The sequence below is a fragment of the Sparus aurata genome, chromosome 21 (assembly GCF_900880675.1).
Source record: "Sparus aurata chromosome 21, fSpaAur1.1, whole genome shotgun sequence".
Classification (NCBI taxonomy): domain Eukaryota; kingdom Metazoa; phylum Chordata; class Actinopteri; order Spariformes; family Sparidae; genus Sparus; species Sparus aurata.
In genome coordinates, this window is record NC_044207.1 from 10,765,964 (window position 1) to 10,787,655 (window position 21,692).

Consider the following 21,692-nt stretch of genomic DNA (forward strand, 5'->3'; position numbering starts at 1 on the left):
TAAATATTTACTGTTTGCTGCACTACGTTTATTTGTTGACAGCTATAGTTGCTAGTTATTTTACAGACAGAGCTTTTACATACACAACATGAGACGATCTTGTAAAATATCATGCGTTAACATAGATTAAGCTACCCAATAATATATAAGATAGTAAAAAGTTGCTCCTCAAAAGCATCAGTAATAATGATACACTGATTTAATGTATTAGCATTAGTGGAATGTAACCACACACGTTTAGAAGAACTGCAGAAGTACTGCAAATTGTCAAATATTTAAGCACCTATGGTTACAGTACGGGCATTGTGAGCATGTTAGCATGGTGATGTTAGCATTTAGCTGGAAGCACTGCACTGCAGAAGTACAGTTCACAATAGCCTCACAGATACAGTAGCTGTTGTCCCTGTTGATGTGTTGCTCTGCCATTTCAAACAAGTTGTCAGTGGTGGAATATAACATAGTACATTTACTCAAATACTTAAGTACGATGTTGAGGTAGTTGTACTTAATTTGAGTATTAACATTGTCTGCTACTTTAAACTTTCACTACACTATATTTTGGGGGCGAATATTGTACTTTCACTCCACCACATTTATTTGAAAACTTTAGTTACTAGTTCCTTTGCCAGGTTGCCAGGTTGGCAATGTGTCAACCCACACAACACATGTAAATGAATGTATTATTTACTTTTACTTGTACTTTTGATACTCAATTAAAGTACATATCAGATAATTTAAGACTGTTACTCAAGTACCATTTGAATGGGTGACTCTCACTTTTACCAAACATTTTTACACAATATCTTGTATACTTTCACTCAAGTATGACTTTTGGGTTCTTCATAAAACACTGTATATTGGTCTGACCGTATGAGACACTTTTCCTTTTGATACTTATAGTAAGCCTACAATTTAAATATCAATACATATAGCAGCAGTACAATACACATAGTATCAGTTATTGTATAAGTGAGATTTGCATTGCTTAACTACTGTATTCTTCTGCTATGAAGTTTGTATTCTTTATTTGGAATTGACTCTAGGTCTATTCTTGGCTTTTTTTGTGAATGATTTCACCTCATAAGGTTTTCACATAATTATTGAAATGAGGTTATGAGACTTTAAGAGTCGAAAACTCAGCCATCTCATACAATTCTTACACTTGTTATGAGGGGGCCATGAGTACACGCCAGTAGTGCTGTAGATAAAAAGTGATTTCTCTTCCACAAAAGGCTCAGAGAATTTATTTATAAAGAAAAACTAAAGAAAAATGAGTCTCATTTAAAAGTTGCAGATCGATCCACCTCCTTCTCTCTGATTTCCTCCATAACTTATTTATCATGCATAAAATAGATTATTCATCATTCTTATCAGATATTGCAGACATAAAGTGATGAGTCTAAGAGTCCAAGATACAGGAAACAGGATTTGCTTCGTGTGTTACTGATCCTTTTGTTAAGCAAGGCGTCCATTCATCTCACAGTGTCAGAGTTACAATCTCTTTTTATGACAGACATTTTGACTTGCCAGGAAGAGCACAGGCTCCACTAATAACATTAATGATGGCTCTGTCCTTTTGAAGTGGCCCATTAAGCTGTGTCACTAGGCCAGTTCACAGTAACAGGGCTGTGGTCCTGGTAAAAGTTGAAAGAAGGCAGTCAGAAAATCTGTCCTCTGTTGAGGTGAGGAGGGATCTGACAGGCCTGGGCTTCCTGTATCACATATCAGGTCAAGTGGAGGTATGCAAACCATTGATAGTGGTGTCAGACAAAATTATATTATATTATATTATATTATATCATATTATATTATATTATATTATATTATATTATATTATATTAGAGATGTTTTTGTTCTTGTGAGAACAAGTCACCACTTGTTGGAAGCAGTCGTCCCACATGTCAGTCATTGTTGTAACCAAAACAGGTTTTATGAATGCAGATTATCCACGCAGATATGCAGATAACCATGGGAGACAAGTCTGCAGCTATGGTAAGACATGAGTCATGAGTCTTAGCCAAGGGATTCCAAAAGCAAACACATTGAACGCTTGTTTGACTGTGTGCTTTATACTGAGCTTTTCCATTGCATTTCGCAGTTGTTCCATTGTAGAATGACAGTGCAAAAAGTGTTGTGTGTCACTGAGGCAATACATAATCATTCCAGTGACCACTACATGTAACCAGGAGAGGAACTGTTCATAGAGAAAGTTTAAGACATGGAGTATAAGACATGCAAGAGGTTATGCTTTAATGGAGAAAACACGTAGCTTGTATTTTGAAGAGATTCGTTTTACCTGTTGTGGTTGCACCAGAATCCCAGCTAACTGCTGCTATCTGTAGCTGCTATATGTACCCGCTAGGGTTGCCACCTTGGATTTGTGGAAAAAAGGGACACTTGACCAAATGTCGGGGGGTGTTGGTTGGCCATTTTTACCAGTTCAGACTGACCACTCAACATGAGGACAGACACGCTGTAATTTTAATCATACAATTATTTATAAAGAGATTAACAACCAATTTGTTGTATTAACGTGACAAGAAAAATGTATGTTTTGCAATCTGATCTGAATTACTTTGAACTCATGAACTCTTGGGATGAGGTAAATGTGCGCACACACACACACACACCCCTAATGCTGACTGCATAAAAGTTGCGATAGCTGCATGTTTTTGTTTGTTTAATATGATACCTTGATGCTTTTCTGTTTTTGCGTGGATTTTAATTACTATTCTTTTTTCCATTTTTCCTTCATACTTTGCAGAGATTTTCGCCGGACACAAAACACATGTGGCGGAAAATTTGTCCCCCTGGATAGGCCGTACCCATTCAAACTCTGAAAGTTTCGCCCAAACAATTATGGGACAGCATATCCCGAGAGTAATCACTAACTGCTAGCTTTAGCTGCTGTTGGCTCGTAAGCTCAGTTAACCATGTATCTACTAGTCGAACTATCACCCCCTTGTGAGGTGCAAAGTAGTGGCCAGCATGCTTGATGTTGTAGATATCTCTCCAACACAGTGCGTCCTGAGCTCTTTGACATATCATCGAAACTGTTATTTTTTACATTCTGTTGATACTCTCAGTTGTTTTTTTTTATGAAATTGAATTTAAATTCTTACATAATGCATCTTTAAATAATGTAGATACATTTGAATAGTCCTAATGGCTCAGGTGTAATAATTAACCTGCTAAGCTGCGAACCACGTATCAGAAAAGATGTAAGAGGACTGTTCTAGCAGCTGCTCACTGTGTAAAACAATACCAAATATTCGTCACTAGATGTCCTCATAATGTCACTGAATATCCTTGACAAAAAACAGCTGTGTGGATTAGTCCAGTCCACAGGATGGCAAGTGTGAAAAAGCATTAGGTTATACATGATTACAGTCCTCCTGATGTATTTCTTTACACACAGGATTAAAGGCTTAACTTCCTTCTGAGGCTGTGTGCGAGAGAGAAAAAGTGGTCAGTGTGCAGCGGGCTGTTTACTGTCGACCCGGGGTGGTTTCTTTCACGGACTGTCGGCGGCACATCTGTCCTCCTCCTCCATCATGCTGAGTCTGATTCAGCACTTCAACACCTACACAGAGAACCAAGAATAGACTCTGGACTCACACTGAGACTGGAGAGAGGAGGAAAACAACTGCTGCCTGAGACCACCGTGTCCCAACTCATCTAGTCCCATCCCCTGATCGATGTATATGGGTATGAGTTGAATGGGGTGGGTGGGGGGGCCTGATGTGTCATTCATTGTTTTGAATTGTAAAAGCCTCATTGCACATATAAGCCTGAGTGGTGTAGACACACATTGTTATCGTTGCCCCACTCTCTTATTTCCAAAGCCTGAAAACCTGTGTGATCTGATCACATATCGCTACAATATGCTGCCTAGGTGTCAGGTGCACCTGCTTCTCTGTTCCACTTCTGCACAAACACCTGAGACAGCCTGATTAACAGTATAGTTAGTATAGTTTCCATCATATAAGGATACAGCTGCCATACATAGATACTTGAGGCATGTGGATGGTGATCACTGTGCTCACTGACCTTTATCACGGAAGGTTCCACAACTATATGCATCAGTTACACTTTGCTGACCTCCATTTGCCATTGTTTTAAAAAATACATTTTATTTCCATTACCTCCACTGCCCAGAGCCCCCCCCCCCCTCAGCTCACTCCAAAGCGTGAGATCACTCCACAACGCGCCCCCCACCCCCACCCGCCGCTCAGTTCACTGCGCCCCCCTCTTTTGGATTCAGTTTCAGAGAGGGAGACGATGGCAAGCATGTTGTGGAACAACTGACCGTGATCATTGCAAGCGGCACGGCATGAGAGGACATTGTGGGTGTTTACAACGTGTGAATAGATGTGTTCTGATGGAAGAAACCCGACGAATCGATGGGATTTGAAACATGAAGCATGAAGGCATCTGGATGTCAAGTTCCAGGCAGTGGATGCGCGCTGGCTCCAGAGCCGACGACAGGATGAACTGAGACATTGCGCGCAAGAGGTTGCCACGGGCGAGCGTTAGGTCTGACCTCTCTGGAAATCATTTCTGGGACAAACAACTTGAGGATGTATCAATGAAGTATGTGACTGTGTCTGACTCTCTCCAAACGGGGTGGATGAAGCCCTCGGCGGTGTCATGCGTCTTGCCCCGCAGCCAAGCGCGCAACCCTTGCGGCTCATAGTTCTGCTCCTCCTCGCCACGGGGGTGAACACATCCCCGGTGCTGGCTTCAGGCTGCCCGGACAGGTGTGTGTGTGATGACCAGCTGGTGGTTCAATGCGCTGGGCAGCACCTGACCACCTTCCCGGTCAACCTGCCGCTGGCCACGCGGCAGCTCATCATCTCCAACAACCGCATCGTGGAGCTGCCGCCGCTCGCGCTCAACTACCTCTCCGACCTGGTGTACCTGGACTGCAGCAACAACTCCCTGACGGAGATCTCCGAGTCCACCTTTGGGAATCTACGGAAGCTGGCCTACCTGGACCTCTCCTTCAACACCTTGAGCCGGATCGAGGACAGGACGTTCGGCCCCTTGGCGAGCCTGGTAATGCTGAGGATGACCGACAACCCGGGACTCTCGGAGATCCACCAGGACGCATTTGCGGAAAACGCTGCCCTGCAGGTGTTGGATGTGAGTCGGAACAACCTGACGGTCCTAAACATCACCTCCCTGATCGCGCTGCCCTCCCTGCGCTCGGTGGGGCTCAGTGGGAACCCCTGGAGCTGCGAGTGCGACAACGAGGACCTGTGCCTCTGGGTCCACTTGGAGGGATTCAAATTCCAAGGTATTATCAACATATGTAACCTTTTATTCTAATGTCGTATAAGGTGACATAACCACAACATGGCCTTTTTTGTGGCTCATTCCTTAGTATCAAGTGGATAGACTCCAGAGAGCCAATCACATATCCGTGCTGCTGTGCTCCAGTTATTAATTATTAGATAATGTCTGGTTATGTAAACTATTGGCCTTTTGCTGGTGGCATCCCTCAATAAATGGCCTGTATCCCATGAAAAGATGAGCACTTATTTAGCCGGCACCTTCCATCCAACAAATCGGCTTGAAGTGTTTTATATTAAGTCTAATATACAGTCTAAAAATATTTAGGAATTATAGACAAAAATAGCAGATAAAAATTAGATGGTACCACTTTCTGATAGGACACCTGTACAAAGCCTTTGTAAGTTTTAACTAATTGTGTTATAGATAGTTGGGAAATAATTGACTAATTATTCAAAAATAAAAACAAGTTATTATCTATTAATAAGGCTCATTTTTGTGATGCCAGGTTGTGAAAAATCCTTCTTATATAAACTGTTATGGCTGGAGCAAAAGTGACCTACTAGGCCCCCATTGACCCCCTGTTCCTCCCACTCTCTGTGAAATGTGTGCAGTTGCGTGATAAATTGATCAAGCAAGTTCAGAATATGAAACAAATAAGAGCAAAACTGAACTATCGAAGCTCGTTAAAACAACATTTGGCACAGGGGTCCCTTTGAAGACAGGGCACGGTCACAAAATAAAGCAGGACCCACCTCAAGGGTTCATCATTTCATCAAATCACTCGCTGTACACTGGAATTTCTAACTTCAATGTAATAACTTGAAAAATATCGTTATTTATCACTTTTTTGATGTTCATATTTAACCACAGGGAGGAATTGACACAACATTAAAGACTTTTAGGAAACAATGAATATAACAAGACTTGTGTACTGTGTGTTAAGAGCAGCAGCATCTAAGTGAATTTACTTCTGGAGGTGGTGTGGTGATACAGGGACTGCAGATGCAACTAGTTCAGGTGTATTAAAGCTGCAAAAATGAGTACTGTACTGGTTTCAAATATACAGAATCAATTTGTATCGATATATCAATATCTTACGCAACACTTGTTATTGTACTTACTATGTACTGCTACATATTTCCTAATACATTTTCAAAGAAAACTAGCATTAAAGCAACATTAGGTAACTTTTTAAACTTAAAATAACTGCTCAAAAATGATGTATCTTGAGAGGGTAGGATTACAGCATTACATACATGTTTACTTCAACATACACATTTTCAATGTATAACATTATGATGTCATGAGTTTTGTTTGTAGTTAGCGCCTATCTGATAAATTGTTACAGACTTGAGATTTGTATTCATGACAGTGGTGTTGCACTCACAAATTGCACAAAATGCCAATTTCTACATAATGTTGCTTTAACCAGTTATGATACACTAAGACTGGAACTTCCAGGCCCCTGGAGCTGCAGCGTTCCTGGGCAGCTTGCCTGGTTGGTGATGCAACCCTGCCAGTGTTCTTCCTCCAGCATGAAAAGACACAGGAGTGATTTTTCATAACCAGGCAATGTTAAAATTGTAACAGATTTATATTAACCATTGATAAAATCTATAAATCCGTAAAGGATAACTCCACCAATTGCACACATCAAAGTGTGTTTACAGGTCTTTGGGATTACTACTGCATATGTGAAAAAGTGAAAAATACTGTGCAGCCTTGTGGCTCCAGAGGAAGCTGCACGTAACCTGATGATTGACCTCCAGTAATGTAACTCACTGGCTAAGTTGCATTGTAGGTAATGTAGAAGCCTTTAATAGAGGGTGCTAGATTGCAAAGATGCAATGCATAGAGAGAAAGGGGAGTACTTGAAAACAGAGAAAAATGACAGCAGAAGTGATTCCTACAGAAATGACAGCAAAAGTCTCCCTCAGACCCCTTTGAGGAAGGAACGATTCCATGCTGACCCCCTCCTCAGACACATGCAGAGCCCCCACTGCTGGATTTCCCTCACATCATGTTAGTAAAAAAACTTCCCTGTCAAGTCTGCACCTCTGAGCGCCCACGGCAGATGAAATCACATTGTAATCTCCCACAGTTCTATTATGTTAGTTCGGTAGACAAAGTGCGTCAGGCAGAATACGTTCTCTTATGAGGACCATATGTGTGCACATATTTGGGGAAGTCTGCAAAGTTCAGCCCTTTCTCAGCTTTCAGCGGGATGAGGCGCAGGTGATGGCAGTGGAGCGTGACAGCATTCAGACTATCAAATAACAAAGAGGGTGAAAGAAGATCGGCGGCAGGGAGCCGTTGGATTCCTTCTCTCGCAACTGTTTATTAATTCAGCTGCTGCAGTTCAGGAAGAACATTTTTTATAAGGAAATGACTAATCAATCTCAGTTTTATCCGGCTACTGGGATACTGTGCTGCAGATGTGATTAATGAATCATAGTTGCGCCATCAAATATCGATCCCCTCTCTTTGTTTTAGTTCTGCCTAACTGATAGATGTGTCCGACACCCAACGATCTGTCTTACTTTGAGTTAATCAGCTCACGCTTTGGTGTTGATGTGTCACTATGCAAAAGGGCATCTGCTATTTATAGTGTGTCTTACTGAGCAAGAAACCCGTCATAATTCTAACACCATAGCTATAATGCAGCCGTCACACTTACTAAAAAGGCATCCCCTGCTTCTCTCTCCCACACACACACACACACACACACACACTACAGTTCACCATGGTCCCTGTGCAGCTTAGGCCGAATCCAAATGAGTCCTGCAAGAGCTGTCCTATTTTCTAGCTGCTCACTGCCTTTTGTCTAGCTTAATTTGGAGTGGAGCCTCTTCCAGTGACAGCTGCCAGGAAGAGAAGAGGCAGACACTCACATATACACACATTCTCTACCTCTGTTATGTATATACACACAGTCTGTCCATCGCTCTCACAGTAGACAGCACAGGCTCCTTCTCTCTTAAACTGAGCACATCCTGAAGCATGTGGGAAGTTATACACACCGAAATGAATGGACACACACACATATGCATACAAATGTACAAAAACAGAGATTCATGCATTTAGACAGACGGACACAGATTAAGCGCACTTTTAGCGCTCGAGGGGGAATGGCAGAAGGATAACATTTTGGAGACAACTGTGTTTCAGCTGCGAGGTCTGTCTCGGAAGCCTTGTTATCTCTTGTCTGGGTCTCACCTGGTTCATGCAACACGGCTCGCTTGTCTCCTTGGTTCAGGAAACGCATCAATAGCAAGAGAGAGAGACAGAGAGAGAGAGAGAGAGACAGAGAGAGAGAGAGAGAGAGAGAGAGAAAGCTTGAGGAAGGAACCAACAGATTCTCCTCTGTCTCGCCTTCCCGGCGAGATTAGCACTCTCCCAGCTGTTATATAAGGAGAGCGACTAGAAATAGAGCACAGGGTGGATGGGGGAAGGAGGGAGGGAAAGCCCTCTTCTTTGATGCTAGTCCCTTTGGGTGGGTGGATGGGTGGGTGGAGGGGGGTGAAGCCAGAAGGGTTTCCTTCCTAGCTGTCAGGCACACTCACACATGAACACGTGCGAACACACACACACATACACACACACACTAGCAGACTTTGCAAGGACAGAGATAGAAAATGGAAAAGTTAAGTCTTGTGGGAGGGGGCTGTGCATGTACATATGTTAGGAGCGGGTGTGCACGTGTGTGCTTGTGTGTGCATGCACGGATGTGTGTGTTTATTATAGTCAGAGTCTTGCAGCATGAGAGAACGGCGCACAGCAGCCGCCTCTGAGAGGATCAGAGTGCGCTTAGAATTCTCGGTGGTAGATGGAGCTTAGAGAAGCTGAATGTCCTCGTGTTCCTCAGCTGCACATTAGTTTTCAGATCTGTGAGCCACAGAAGAGCTTCTTTGAGGATAAGAATGGAGATTTATGCACAGAGTGAATACAATGTTAGGAAAGCGTACTCTTCAGTCACCCTATGAAATTAACTTGTCAAGCGATTTGATTGAAAGCTCGAGCATGATCCCTCTCACCCTCTGTCAAATCACACCTCCCACCAACCTGAGTCAGTTATAACACCAACACCTTGCATTGCTACTGAGGGTGCATGAAGTAGTTGGCAAGCTAGCAGAGTGGAAATATGTATGTAGAATGTAATCAGTGAATAAATAGCTGATAGAATGATCAAAAAGTAATGAATACTCAGTTATAATTGCCTTAAAGCAATGAATAAACAAGTGAAATAGGCTAAGTACTTCAATTATTTGATCATTTTTGGTTTGATTGAAATAATAGCCTGGAACAGATTAACGGTTAAAGCAAATATCCTGCCTAAAAATGTATGGATGGTCAAATAGTTAGCTAAAAGTAATAGACAGAAGATTAAAACGGTTGGTTTAACTAAAATTAATGGATAAAAAAGTCAAATAGCTAAAGGTAGAATCGTGGATAAATGGTGTAAACATTTAGGTTAATAAACATTAACAATTAGCCACAATTGGCTAAAACAATTAGCCAAGACTATTGAATAGAAAGTTGAAATAACAAGCAAAAATTAATGGAAACATAAATAGTGTAAATCTCACGGTTTTAGATAGTTCACTTTATGTAATGGTTAAATTTTTTTAAATAATAAGAAGAAAACAGGTGTAAGCTAAAATGATAATGATGGTTAAAACAATTGGTTAAACATAGCTGAAACAGTGACTCTGCAATTGTCAGTAGTAGAAATCCAAACTTGATCAAACTAAAACATTGACTTGATAAAAATGAAACAATAGGCCGATACACTTTTTATCATGTCACTTCAAGTTAGAAATCTGTCATTTTATTGAAGGGAGAGTCAGAAATTGAGGAAGGCATTCGGCGAACGTGACTAAACATAACCGTTATGTGTAATAATGCGTTATAATGTTACCTCGTCCGTTAACATTTCTGTCTGAGTCACGTCAGATAGATTCTCATCAGCAACGCTGGTTGTTTAACAACGAAGACAACAACTCCCACGATCCCACACTACTTGTGTCTTTTGTTTTGTTTTAAATGAGAGACCCCTAGGGGCAGAAACAACACAGGCCTACTGTGGGTTTATTATCCACTTTGCAATAAATTGAAATGAACACATTTGGAACATGACGGGTGGTCAGTAATGGCCTCGTCGAGTTCATGTGATAGTTTGGATGAAAACGTGTGGGAGCCACTGATCTAAAGGATGATTTTGTGTGCAATGAGAGTGCGTGTGCCTCTGCTGTCACTGCATCAAACAAGAATCAGTGTAACTAACAGTTCTATACCAGTAACACTGAACACTGAGGTGTGAAAAACAAGAACATATAACAGCATTACAACATTGATGAGTGACTTGTGGTTCCCGTATTCATTAGGTGTACAAAAACCTAATTTTTACAGCAAAATATGCGACCAAATTAGAATGTGTATAGTAAGACTGTTGTTGGAGTAATAGGGTTACTGAAAGAGTCTCTGTGTGCAGAAAAACTTCCAAGTCTTTTGATCTCTCCCGGTGGGAATCCCCCCCCGAGCACAAAAGCTTTGAAAAAACAGAAGCCAATTAAAAACAGTGGCCGTATGGTGATGGCAGCGCTCTGTTGTGTTGTAGCTGTTCTTCAGCACACAGTTACAAAAGACCCTGCCAGGCTTCCAGATTATTTCTCCGAAAAATGCTTCTCTTGACAGGCATCACGCGGCGTATTTAATTTTGACTGATGGGCCTTTTAAAAATGTGTTTCCCTCTGCTGTAGTGGTAGGAACTCAACCTTTTCATTTGGATTTGTGGGTTTCTCAGCGAGGTCTTAGTCGTAGTCATACCCGGTGCCTGACGAGAATGACAAACCTTATTATCTGTGGTTTCAGGCATACAACAAAGGGCCCAAGTCACTCTCTAATCCCGTAGGTTAGAAAGGAGTTTGAATAATTCATCCATGATATTCTTATTTTTTGTCTTTTTTTGTAATTTAATCCTCCATCAAGTCAAGACGGGAGGCTCCCTAAGCGCTGCTGTTTTTCTGATACAGAAGGCAGCATTGTTACGTTGGCGCAGTTTTCTACATTTGAGTCATTTAGCAGTGAGATCCTGAATATATTATGGATATATTCAGCTCAGTAAGCTGCCACTTAAAATGTTTGAAAAAAATAATATGAAGTAATATGCTTGAATTATTTAACAGGCTGCTCCGTTTAATGTCGTGTGTATAATATATTTATTTCCTAAGCTACCTCAAACATCAAAGGATCTTCTAACTCATATGATGATTATACTTTAAAGCTGTCTTTGTGTTTGCTGCATGTAAGTAAAGTTACTTGATATTTGCAGAGAAGATCAGAGAGATTCTGAGTGCCTTGGTCCTAACTGAACAGGCACTTTTCTTCCGAATTAAAACAGTTTCATTTATTTCACATTTTTCAAAGATTTCTGTATTTGTGTTCTGTCCTTGGGTTTGTCACTGGTTTGAGGTGGCGGGGCTCAGCTGGAGCAAAGTGGTGTCTCGTACCTCTGTGCACCAATCAGTTTGTCGGCATTTGAGTCATGATATGATTTCAGCTGTGGCGTCATGCAACCCAGTCGCCAGAATAAGTGTTGTTCAAGTACGTTTCCGAATTCAGGTCAATCACGAAACTCAGCACTCACCAGAGACTCCGGTTCTCTTTCTGCCTTTCCCCTCTCCTCTCTGTGATCTCACATTCATGATGCACAAGTACATTTAACCCAACAGTGGCGGTCACCTCTGTGGAACGCTGCTGCAGTCAGGTTGATAAACAGGAGTGAAGATAAACCCACTTTTGAATTCCACACGGTGCAGTTTGACACAAGAAGGCTGTTTTGCACATTCGTTGCTTAAAGTGTGAATTTTCTTTGTGCTTATTGAAAAGTCTGATTTTAAGAGGCGGTGCTAAGAGCATGATTTGTGACTTCGCAAATAGCTCGGATGCCAGTCCTGGTTTAGCAAACACAATTGTGATATTGAAACTTGAAGCCTCTGGTGCAGAAACACTGAGACTGGACATAACAGTGGAGTGGAATTAGGAGACATCTTGTGTCCAGCAGTCAATAAAGTGAAGTGAAATGAAAATTATTTTCATATTCATAAATTTGGGAAATTTTACTGAGGGGGACATTTTTTTCTGCCTTTACACTCTTTAGGGGCTTTAAAATGATGTTAACTGAATGTATATATCCCGCCCTACTAGACACACTCAATATTTATAGACGAATAAATGCAGTTCTGTTTGGTATTTTTACAGGGCAATAATCTTTATTAAACATGTCAGTGTTCTGGATTGATGTGATGAGGAAAAGCAGACCTGGCACATTACTGTAAGTCCAAAATAAGATGACTCAATAGTCTGAATAATGCCAGTCAGTCCAGGACAGCTGACCTGGTTAATGTATGCCGACTGTTACAGCACCAACAGCCTGGAAAGTTTTGTCTCCGGTTCACCTCAGTGTTACAAATTTAACATTATATTTTCTTCCCGAATGTGCTGATGTTGTGTATTCTGTTGTTATGTGATTCATTCTTAATCATTCCTTCTTGGTGTGTGTCTGCGTGACAGATGAGGGCCAGACGGTGTGTGGCTCACCCGCAGACATGCAGGGCCGCCGTCTGGGTGAGGTGGGCATCCAGCTACGGACGTTATGTCACCAGACTCTGGGCTCCTGGGACTACCTCTTCTTTGTCGTCATCGGCTTTGTCATCTTTGCTGCCGGCACTGTGTCGGCATGGGTGATGGGCGTCATTATGGTGCTCTATGAGCGCTACATCAAGAAGAAGGACGAACAGCTGGATGTGGACGACGAGGAAGAAACCGCTGAGACGGGTCATAGCTCCCGGGCAAGGAATGACCATGGCAATGGGAATTTGAAAACATCACACACTGTTTAAAAGATTTAATCCCATTCTGTCCGCCATGGATTCCCACAGTGCCTCCTGTCAACTTCCAGGACTGTCTGAGAAGTCTATTGAGTCATAAAGAGTCGATTTCACAGGCTCAGCTCTGAAAGAGAAGAGAGAGGATTCAACAGAGATGAGGATTTTCATTATTCACATTAGTAGTGTGCTTTTAGGTGATGTAACACACTCTGTCGCTGCCATTGTGGAGGTCTGCAGTCCTTGGGTATTATTGACCATGTATGCAAATGTATGACTTTGCTATATGTTTTATTACCTTGTAATATTTGGCTGGGATGTGGTCATAGGGGCAAACAATGGAGCCTTTATCAGCCAAGCTAGTTGTCTTGTTAGCCGCCTACTGGTCTGACTGTAAATAAGATGTTTTAGGAGGGTAATTAGCATGATATGAGTACATGCTAATTTTGGCCTGTGCACCTGTATCAATGGTTACAATTACCAGCTTAACACACACTGTCACATTTTGTGAATTTTGAAACCACTCTAATATATGTCCCCTGAATATCAAGCAATAGCCAGAGACCAGTCGCTTTAGCATAAAACCTGGAGACATGGGAAGCAGTTTACCTGGCTTTGGCGAAAGCATGGATTTAACAATCAAAATCTGGAGACACCTGTGGAGGCAGAGCCACAAAAGCTTGATTTCGTAGGGATACAATTACCCTGTTGTTGGACCCACAGAGCTCCACCAATTGAGCTAGCTAACTTCTGATTTAGCGCTTGGCTAACTTAAATGGGAATATAACCATTTAATTGTGCGGCTCTTCTAGAATTTCCAAGTTATTGCACTAAATGGCTCACATAATGACAGTGAAATCTTTTCACAAGAGTTTTGACACTTAAAAATGTTGTCAATGGTTTCCAGCAGGTGCTGATTGGTGGATTTTTTACCAGAACAGAGCCGAGCTAGTTGTTGGCCTGTTTGCAGTATTTATGCTAAGCCAAGCTGGCTGTCGATTCAGTTATATGAGTGGCATCATTCAAATATTGGCAAGAAAGCGAATAAGATAAGGCTGTATCTCAAAACAAACTTTTCCTTCAACCACAATCTGGCTCCAGCTGGGGTAAACTGCTTGTTTTTCAAATAAATTGCCAGTAGGTAAAACATTAAGTTGACATTATCTTTCGCATTATGCATAATGCCTGTTTGTTGACACACTAATTTGAGCATTAGCCTCTATATCCAGAAGAAAACCATTTTCCCTTTTGTTAGTCCAGTGCAGATATTAGCACAAAGTCAAAAGAACTAAAGACGAAGGCTGTTTCATCAATAAACCAAAAATATTAGTGGCATGTTATTCCGTTTGTTTGCACCTCCAGTGTTACAACTTGGATAGATACGCCTACTACTCATTAATATGACAATCTGTTTTGAGAACTGAGTTAAATAGCATTGTTTGCACACACAAGATTCCCCAGTGGACCTCCATGATGGCAACAAACACAGCAGGATAATGGTGACTCAACTTCAAAGCCCCCATGTTATATTTGGCGTGTGGTCATTCTCCTCATAGGTACTGTATAAGACGAGAGGACCAAATGCGATGACATAATGCATTCATGCCAGTGTAGATGAATACACGCATGCTCATGCATGTACACGTCGGTGTACCATGTAGCTGTATGTGTGATCAAGCTTCTGCAGACGTGAGCATGCATGGTCCAGTGGTGTGTGTTTTTGCACTAATAGTTAATTTCTCTCATCTGTTAGCCCAGAATCACTCTGCAGTCAAGGCTTTTGTGTCAACGATCTATTTGTGAAGTTATGAGCCGACATGTGCCAACTGCTGAGGTCCGTTTTGGCAGCGGGCCCTGCAGGGTGGCAAGAAAACAGGGGGATGTGATAACTGATTTCTACATCATCCTCTCTTTGTTGGGTAACTGTACCTGTCTGTTTCTGCATGCACTGCTGATGCACCGAGAAGCCTTATGAGGTGTGTACAAGCTTTGACGGTGAAGGAAACAGCTGACAAAATATCCTCAGTATAACGATTTGAGATTCTTTCTTTGTAAAATCCATCCTCCTAATTTTTAAGTAAGTGAATCACACTTTTTTTTTTTTATTTACACCTTGAATTGAGTGAATTTACAATGGATTTACTCCCGCCCTGGTGTTTAATGAATCCAGTTTTACAGCAATAAGACAGCTGATGCTATCAGACAAAACAGAATCATTTTGGCTGACTACAGTAAATAACAACAGCTGCTTTGTGTGTGTTTTTTCTCAACATTCTCCACCATGTCAGCTCATACTTATCAGTATATATATATATGTATATATATGTATATATATATATATATATATATATATATATATATATATATATATATATATATATATATATATATATATATATATATATACACCTATCTGGCTGTACCACTTCATTGAGCCTGGCATTGACTGTTATAAACCTATGAAGGAGCAGAAAGAAAGAATACTTGTTGGTCTAAAGGAAACAACGAAAGCTGCTCCAATATGCCGTCCTCTGTCAAATCTGTATCTGTTCAATCAGATGTGTCTCATGATTACTTATGATGAAGGAACAACATTTAACTTGACAGTGTTTCCCCTCACTTTATACAGTGCAGATTTCCCCTTGTACATGTTTAATCATGAAAGGGCTTGGATCAAACTTTCAGACGTGTGGACTTCCTGTAATAATAGCGATATAGTGCAGCTGTGCCGGTACGGTAAAATACACTTTTTTAACAAAAGACATTTTGACATGTCACTGTAGGAAAACCACAAGTGTAGGTTACCCTGTCATGGCTTACTGGGATAAAATACTTGAATAAAACTGATTGATCGCTACAGCTGTTAGCTAGATGTTAGATCGCTAATGTAGCTAACATTAACATTGTTAACACTCGATAGCTAACATGAGGGCAGCGCAGTATGATGGGCACATATTGTAGAACTCAGTTATTTTTTTATAACGTTTTTATAATGCTGAACTCAGAGTTTTTTTATTGGCAATGACGAAGACTGTTAACCGCATATGAAAACAGATACCACATGATACCAGTAGTCTTATACGATTGGCTGACAAACCTTGTTAGAAGCTGTGCCCAGTTGTCAGAACTCATAATTCACAATCATAATAATGTTTTTCTGGAAAAGAGAACTTTTTATTCTGCCACCTTTCTACAAGCTCTGTAGCCGCAGTATTCAAAAATGTCTGCATATAAAATGTTACTAATATGACCTTTAATGTTAATCATAACACCAAGTAGGCGATTTGAGGGGGGGATGATGTTTAAAACTCGCCTACTGGTAATACCTGTGGTTTTTCTACTACAAGTCGAGTCAAAATGTCTTTGTTTGAAATGTGGATTATCAGCTTGTAAAAAGGAATTTATTTGGTACTTGTGTGACGGCAAATGTGGCGAAGACAGAGCGGTTAATCTGAGCTCTGACTCCGCGCAATCTGTCGTCTTTCTTTAATGTGATCTGCAGTACTGCTGAGAAACCTTTCCTCGCACATTTACTGGCACTCTCATGCGCATATTGTTGGGATTTGTCCAAAATGAACTACAACTAAAGAGCTATTGTGTTAATTTGAATTAAGAGTATAAAGATAGTATATTATAGAGTATAAACGCGCTGGTGATGGATGGTTGAGTGTGTCGAATGAGAGTTCATTTTCTGCATCGACCATTATGGACCTTTTTTTCCTGACAGTTTGACAAATCATAGCATTAAGGGCATGAGTGTAATTAATTTAGGTGTTGGCTGTCAGGGCCTGGGTCTCATGCATCATTAATGTCTTTAATTACACCTGTGCCTTTCCTGCAGTGACAAGTCTAAATGTCTGCCGTGGAAAAATGTCTATTGTGTTGAGTTTTTCCTGTTGTAGTCAGTGAAAATGTGGAAGTGAACTTTTTGTATGATATATATTTTTTTTTCTCTCTCCACCACTGATGTAAGACTCTCAGGAATGAATCTTGTGTGTGCGTACGTGTAGGTTCGCTTGCGCTCCCTTGTCATATAAGGGAGTGATCCAGACTCATGGCAGTATGCATAACTATGCATGTTCCACCCTAAACATACTTACTGACATGGCATACTGGATGCCATAAGTGTCAATCCAAGATAGTGACCCTGTACTGTACCTGTAAGTTGCCTATAAAGCAGAATGCTTGAGATGCCTCTGAACATTTCCATTGGTTGCCGGTTGCTCTTGTGGCTTTGGGTGTAATATTTGCATGGATTCCTTCAGTATATACAAAAAATGCATTATACTGTGCATGTCTGTGTATTTAACTCTCATTTATATCTACGTACAGTACGCGCATATATGGGTTTGTCTTGACCTTGAGCGTGTTTTTACACTCTGATTAGGCCATGTGACGCCACAGGCAAGGGTGAGGGCGCAGTCTGGAAATAGGAGAGCTGTTGCCCTAATTCATGTCAGCACAGTGACACAGATGGAATGACAGGGAATACCCACATGTCTCCCTTTTTTTTCATAAACATGTACATAGTCGCTATTCTCGTGTACAGCGCACGAGGCGAACACCTGGCTCTGAAAGCTGCCAGTACTGACAGTTTCAGTTCCGCGCGGGCACTTGGAAGTACTTCATAGAAGCTGAATATTTTGAGCTTCAGTAATAGGCTATACTAAGTGGATGAGCTGAAATTCAATATTCTGCACTTTTTTGGCCCCCCCACGCTGCAAACGCAGACCCTATTTAGAGGCACATGTATGCATGTGCTCAGACACACGAAGAGCATCAGTTCTGCCTCCATAATCGACTCCAACACGAATCACCTCTGAGCACAATGTACTGTGTGAAAGGCTCAGAAGAAGTGCTTTACTCACGCTAATGCGGAATTGCAAACACACACCAGAACAGCACCTACCCACGTGCTAAAAATGTAACATTTAAAGGAGTTCAAGTATGAAGTTACAGTCAGCAGCTGGTTAGCTCAGCTTAGCATTGAGACTGGAAACAGGGTGAGACGGTGAGCCCGACTCTGTCCAAAGGCAAAAATAAGTAAAAGCTTTGGAGCCAACACAATTGAACTTGTTTGTTTACAGGATCAGTTCACTAAAACGTGAAGTTTCAGTCATTATCTACTTTTCTTCTTTTAAATCTACTTCATATAGATGGAAAGTTGGACGAAGTTTCATAGTCCGCAAAACTTTTTTGATGCTTCACAGGAAAAACAAGCATTTTGCAGCATTCCCCTAAACAACTGAAGTAGATGGGGATTTTGAAAAAAAAAAAAAAAAGATTAAAAAAAAAACCCAACAATATTTTTTTGAAATGGGTTGAAAGTGGATGCACAAGCTCAACAGCACACAGGGGTTACACTGAACAAGCTGTGTTTTTTGTTTGAATTGTTTCTTGTTTAGGAGAATGGTGCTACTCTGTTTCGCTGTGAAGCTCCAGAAATGTTATGTGGGCTACAGAGCGTCACCTGATTTTCAATCGGTCGAGTAGATAAAGACTGGATTTTCATTTTTTGGTGAATTTATCCTTCAATTCGTATAAAATCAATTTGGTTACGCATGTGTCAGATTCAAGCTTAGCTAGAATAAGCTAACAGACTGTAATTGTCAGCATTCAGAGATTAAAGTGGCAACAATCTCCTCATGTAGCTCTTGGAAATGAGGATATTTGCCGAAAATGTGCATTAAAGGAGCTCTGTGGAACTTCTGTGTTTTGCTGAAGGACAGTCTTTTACGTTAGCAGACTCAATTTCCAAACCAACGTTAGCCACTGGTGCTCTCTGTTAGCGCCTGGGAGAGAGGCACTGAGACTTAAGTCACATCCTTTGGACTCTCGCGGAAGATCTAACTTGAGTCCAATAGCAAAGAAATCCACAGTCCAGCAGCATTAAACAACTTGAACAAATCATCCAAAAGCTTGTAGGCAACAGAGATAGAGGAGGAAGGTCTCATCTTCTCGTCACATTACAATCCACTCACATATGGCCAATAAAAAAGTAATTTACAAGTACACATGCAAATTGCAATAAGTAGTTCCATAGAGCCCCTTTAAGTAGACAAACAGTGTGATACTAATGGGGATATTGTGGTGCATGAGAAAGAGTAGGACAGAGGTGCACTCAGCTGGCTATGGCCACATCAGGAGCACAGCTGTGACTGCGAGCCAGTACGGTGAATGGACGATGAAATGCACACCGCGACTAGACGCAGAAGCTCCGGCGGGCTCGTTTCCTGCCTGTGGTCGTTCAGCTCATGTCTTTTTTTTTTTTTTCCTTTTTTTTTTTTTTTTTGCACCATTATGTGCATCTGCTGAGCTGAAGGCAAACCGGCCGCTGTTAAAAGCGCCCGCAGACGGGAGATGTGACATCAAGCAAGATTGGCTCTAACCGACCGTAATAGCCCTGTGACACATCTACTTACAAACGCGCTCATTCACACACAACGCACACAAAATAGGAGGAAAATCCTTCAGTCACAGAGCAGGAGGATGACTTCCAAGCTAGAAAAAGTGGGGGATTTGTTTCCAGGGACCTGTGCTCGGAAACTGTTTGCCAGTGTTTCTGTTATTTCGACACAATTTCATCATTAATCACCGCCACATGACGAGGACAGCATCACATTACCGTCAGACAAACCTACCCATAGTGCCGTGCTGAACGGGAACGTAACGCGCTCCGGAGCTGGAACATGAAGGAACTGCTGCGACTTATATTAAGTTAACCATATTTCTTATGCTTACAATTGTAAACATGCAGACGGTGCATGAAGAGTGCCCCCCTCTTTTTTTTCCTACTTTCTTTTGCTTGAATTATTTGTCAGTTCCTGTTTTCATCACGCTGAAGCTCAGAAAGACGGTCAGGAAAAAGCAAAAAAAAGAAAGGAAAAGAAAAGAAAAGAAAGAACAGAAAAGCCTGCTCTTCATTACAGGCCAACAATGACGATTCCAGAGTTTTTCCCGGCTTCATTTCCCTCACTTTCTCTGTCATTACCCTATCACATCACATTATAATCAGACATGATTTCCCAGCTGGGATTTATTTCAATTAGATGAAATTATTGTGTTTGACCCAGTGTTGCAGACTGTATGTTTTTCTATTGGAGTTGATCTAACCAAACTCTACTCAGTCCTCCTCTGCGAGCATGTATTGATTGACGGTGAAGAGTGAAACCTCTGCCTCCACTTGGCAGAGGGGAGGGGGGTCCTGCTGCTGTTTTATATCTGCACACAGGCTCAGGGGCCTGCCAACTCTGTATCCTTCCCCAGCAATAAAAGGTCATTCGAGAGGAGATGGTGTGTCCTTTTGTGCGTCACAGTTCTGCCTGGAGAAGTGTTTCTTTATATATATATTTTTTTCATTTGTCTTGTTGTTCGACCTCTTCCTGCTCTTTCAATGCACTGTTGCTCTCTGGGTATTTTGTCAAAGGTTAGCGCCCGTGTCTCCAGTCAAAAACCTCAACGTCGTCCCCTTTGGGTGCGCACCGAGGGGCCTCGCCAGCTCGCTGAAATAGCCGCACAAACACACTTGTGCTCTGCACGTGAACTAGCACATGCATGCACACTCACAGCTGGAGACGTTGTGCGTTTTGTGTGTTCTAGGTGCCCAGACCGGTTCACAATTATACTAATCCAACGGAGCTGGCTGCAAAAGTGAGATAACCAGATGCTTACTCACAATAAGCTCCAACTCAAAAGCAGCACAATGATATTTCAAACTGAGACAGGGAATCTGCAAATTGGTCTGTGGTATTTTTTTCAGCTGTCCGCGGAGCATGAAAGGCTCTTTAATTTCCTTTGACTAACTCGTCTCCAGCGCGCCTCCCTTTATCCCTCTTGTGCTTTATTTATCTCCTCCAAGGATATTTTTGGTCACGAATCCTATTTTTTGCACCTGTCACTTTCCCCGCAGACGTATCTCTTTCTATCTTTTTGTCGCCGCTTATCTTCATGTCGTCTTTGGGGAAATGTGCTTATTTGCCTTCTCGACAAAAGTTAGATGAGCAGATTGATAACCAGTCTCTTGTCCGTGCAGTAAATATGAAGCCGCGGCCAGCAGATTAGCTTGGCATAAAGACTGGAAACGCGGGGAAACAGCTTGCTTGTTTGGCTCCATTCAAGGGGAACAAAAACTCTAGTCAACTAATGCTGACTGATTCACACATTTTGTTTGTTTGATCCATACAAAAACCTAAGTGTAAAAAACAGCTATTTGGCCTTTTACCAGTGTGTGTGTGCCAGAGTATCCACAACTTGGCATTTTTTATAAGTTTTTACATCAATCAAAATACACACAAGATCTCACTGTTGACAAATGACTAATAGAGTTAATGGATTTTTTGAATGAGGTTAGCCTGAAAGCATAAGGGATAAGAAATAATATGTCATCACACTGTTCACAGAGACCAATCTACCCACTAGACCGTCTTGACAAACTATTTCAACTCGAACTTTAAAGCTGCAATATGTAAGAATTTTAGAAAACATTAAAACATGAACTTGTGTTATCCA

General features: G+C 41.4%; 1 protein-coding gene across 1 annotated transcript; it reads left to right on the forward strand.

Moving 5' to 3' along the window:
• The first annotated feature begins 3,749 nt into the window (after window positions 1-3,749).
• Window positions 3,750-20,470, forward strand: LOC115572672 (leucine-rich repeat-containing protein 52-like). The gene is made up of 2 exons (XM_030403005.1): window positions 3,750-5,299; window positions 12,871-20,470. Exons 1-2 carry the CDS (start codon window positions 4,651-4,653, stop codon window positions 13,197-13,199), a joined length of 978 nt encoding a protein of 325 aa, XP_030258865.1. The 5' UTR covers window positions 3,750-4,650; the 3' UTR covers window positions 13,200-20,470.
• The last annotated feature ends 1,222 nt before the right edge of the window (window positions 20,471-21,692 follow it).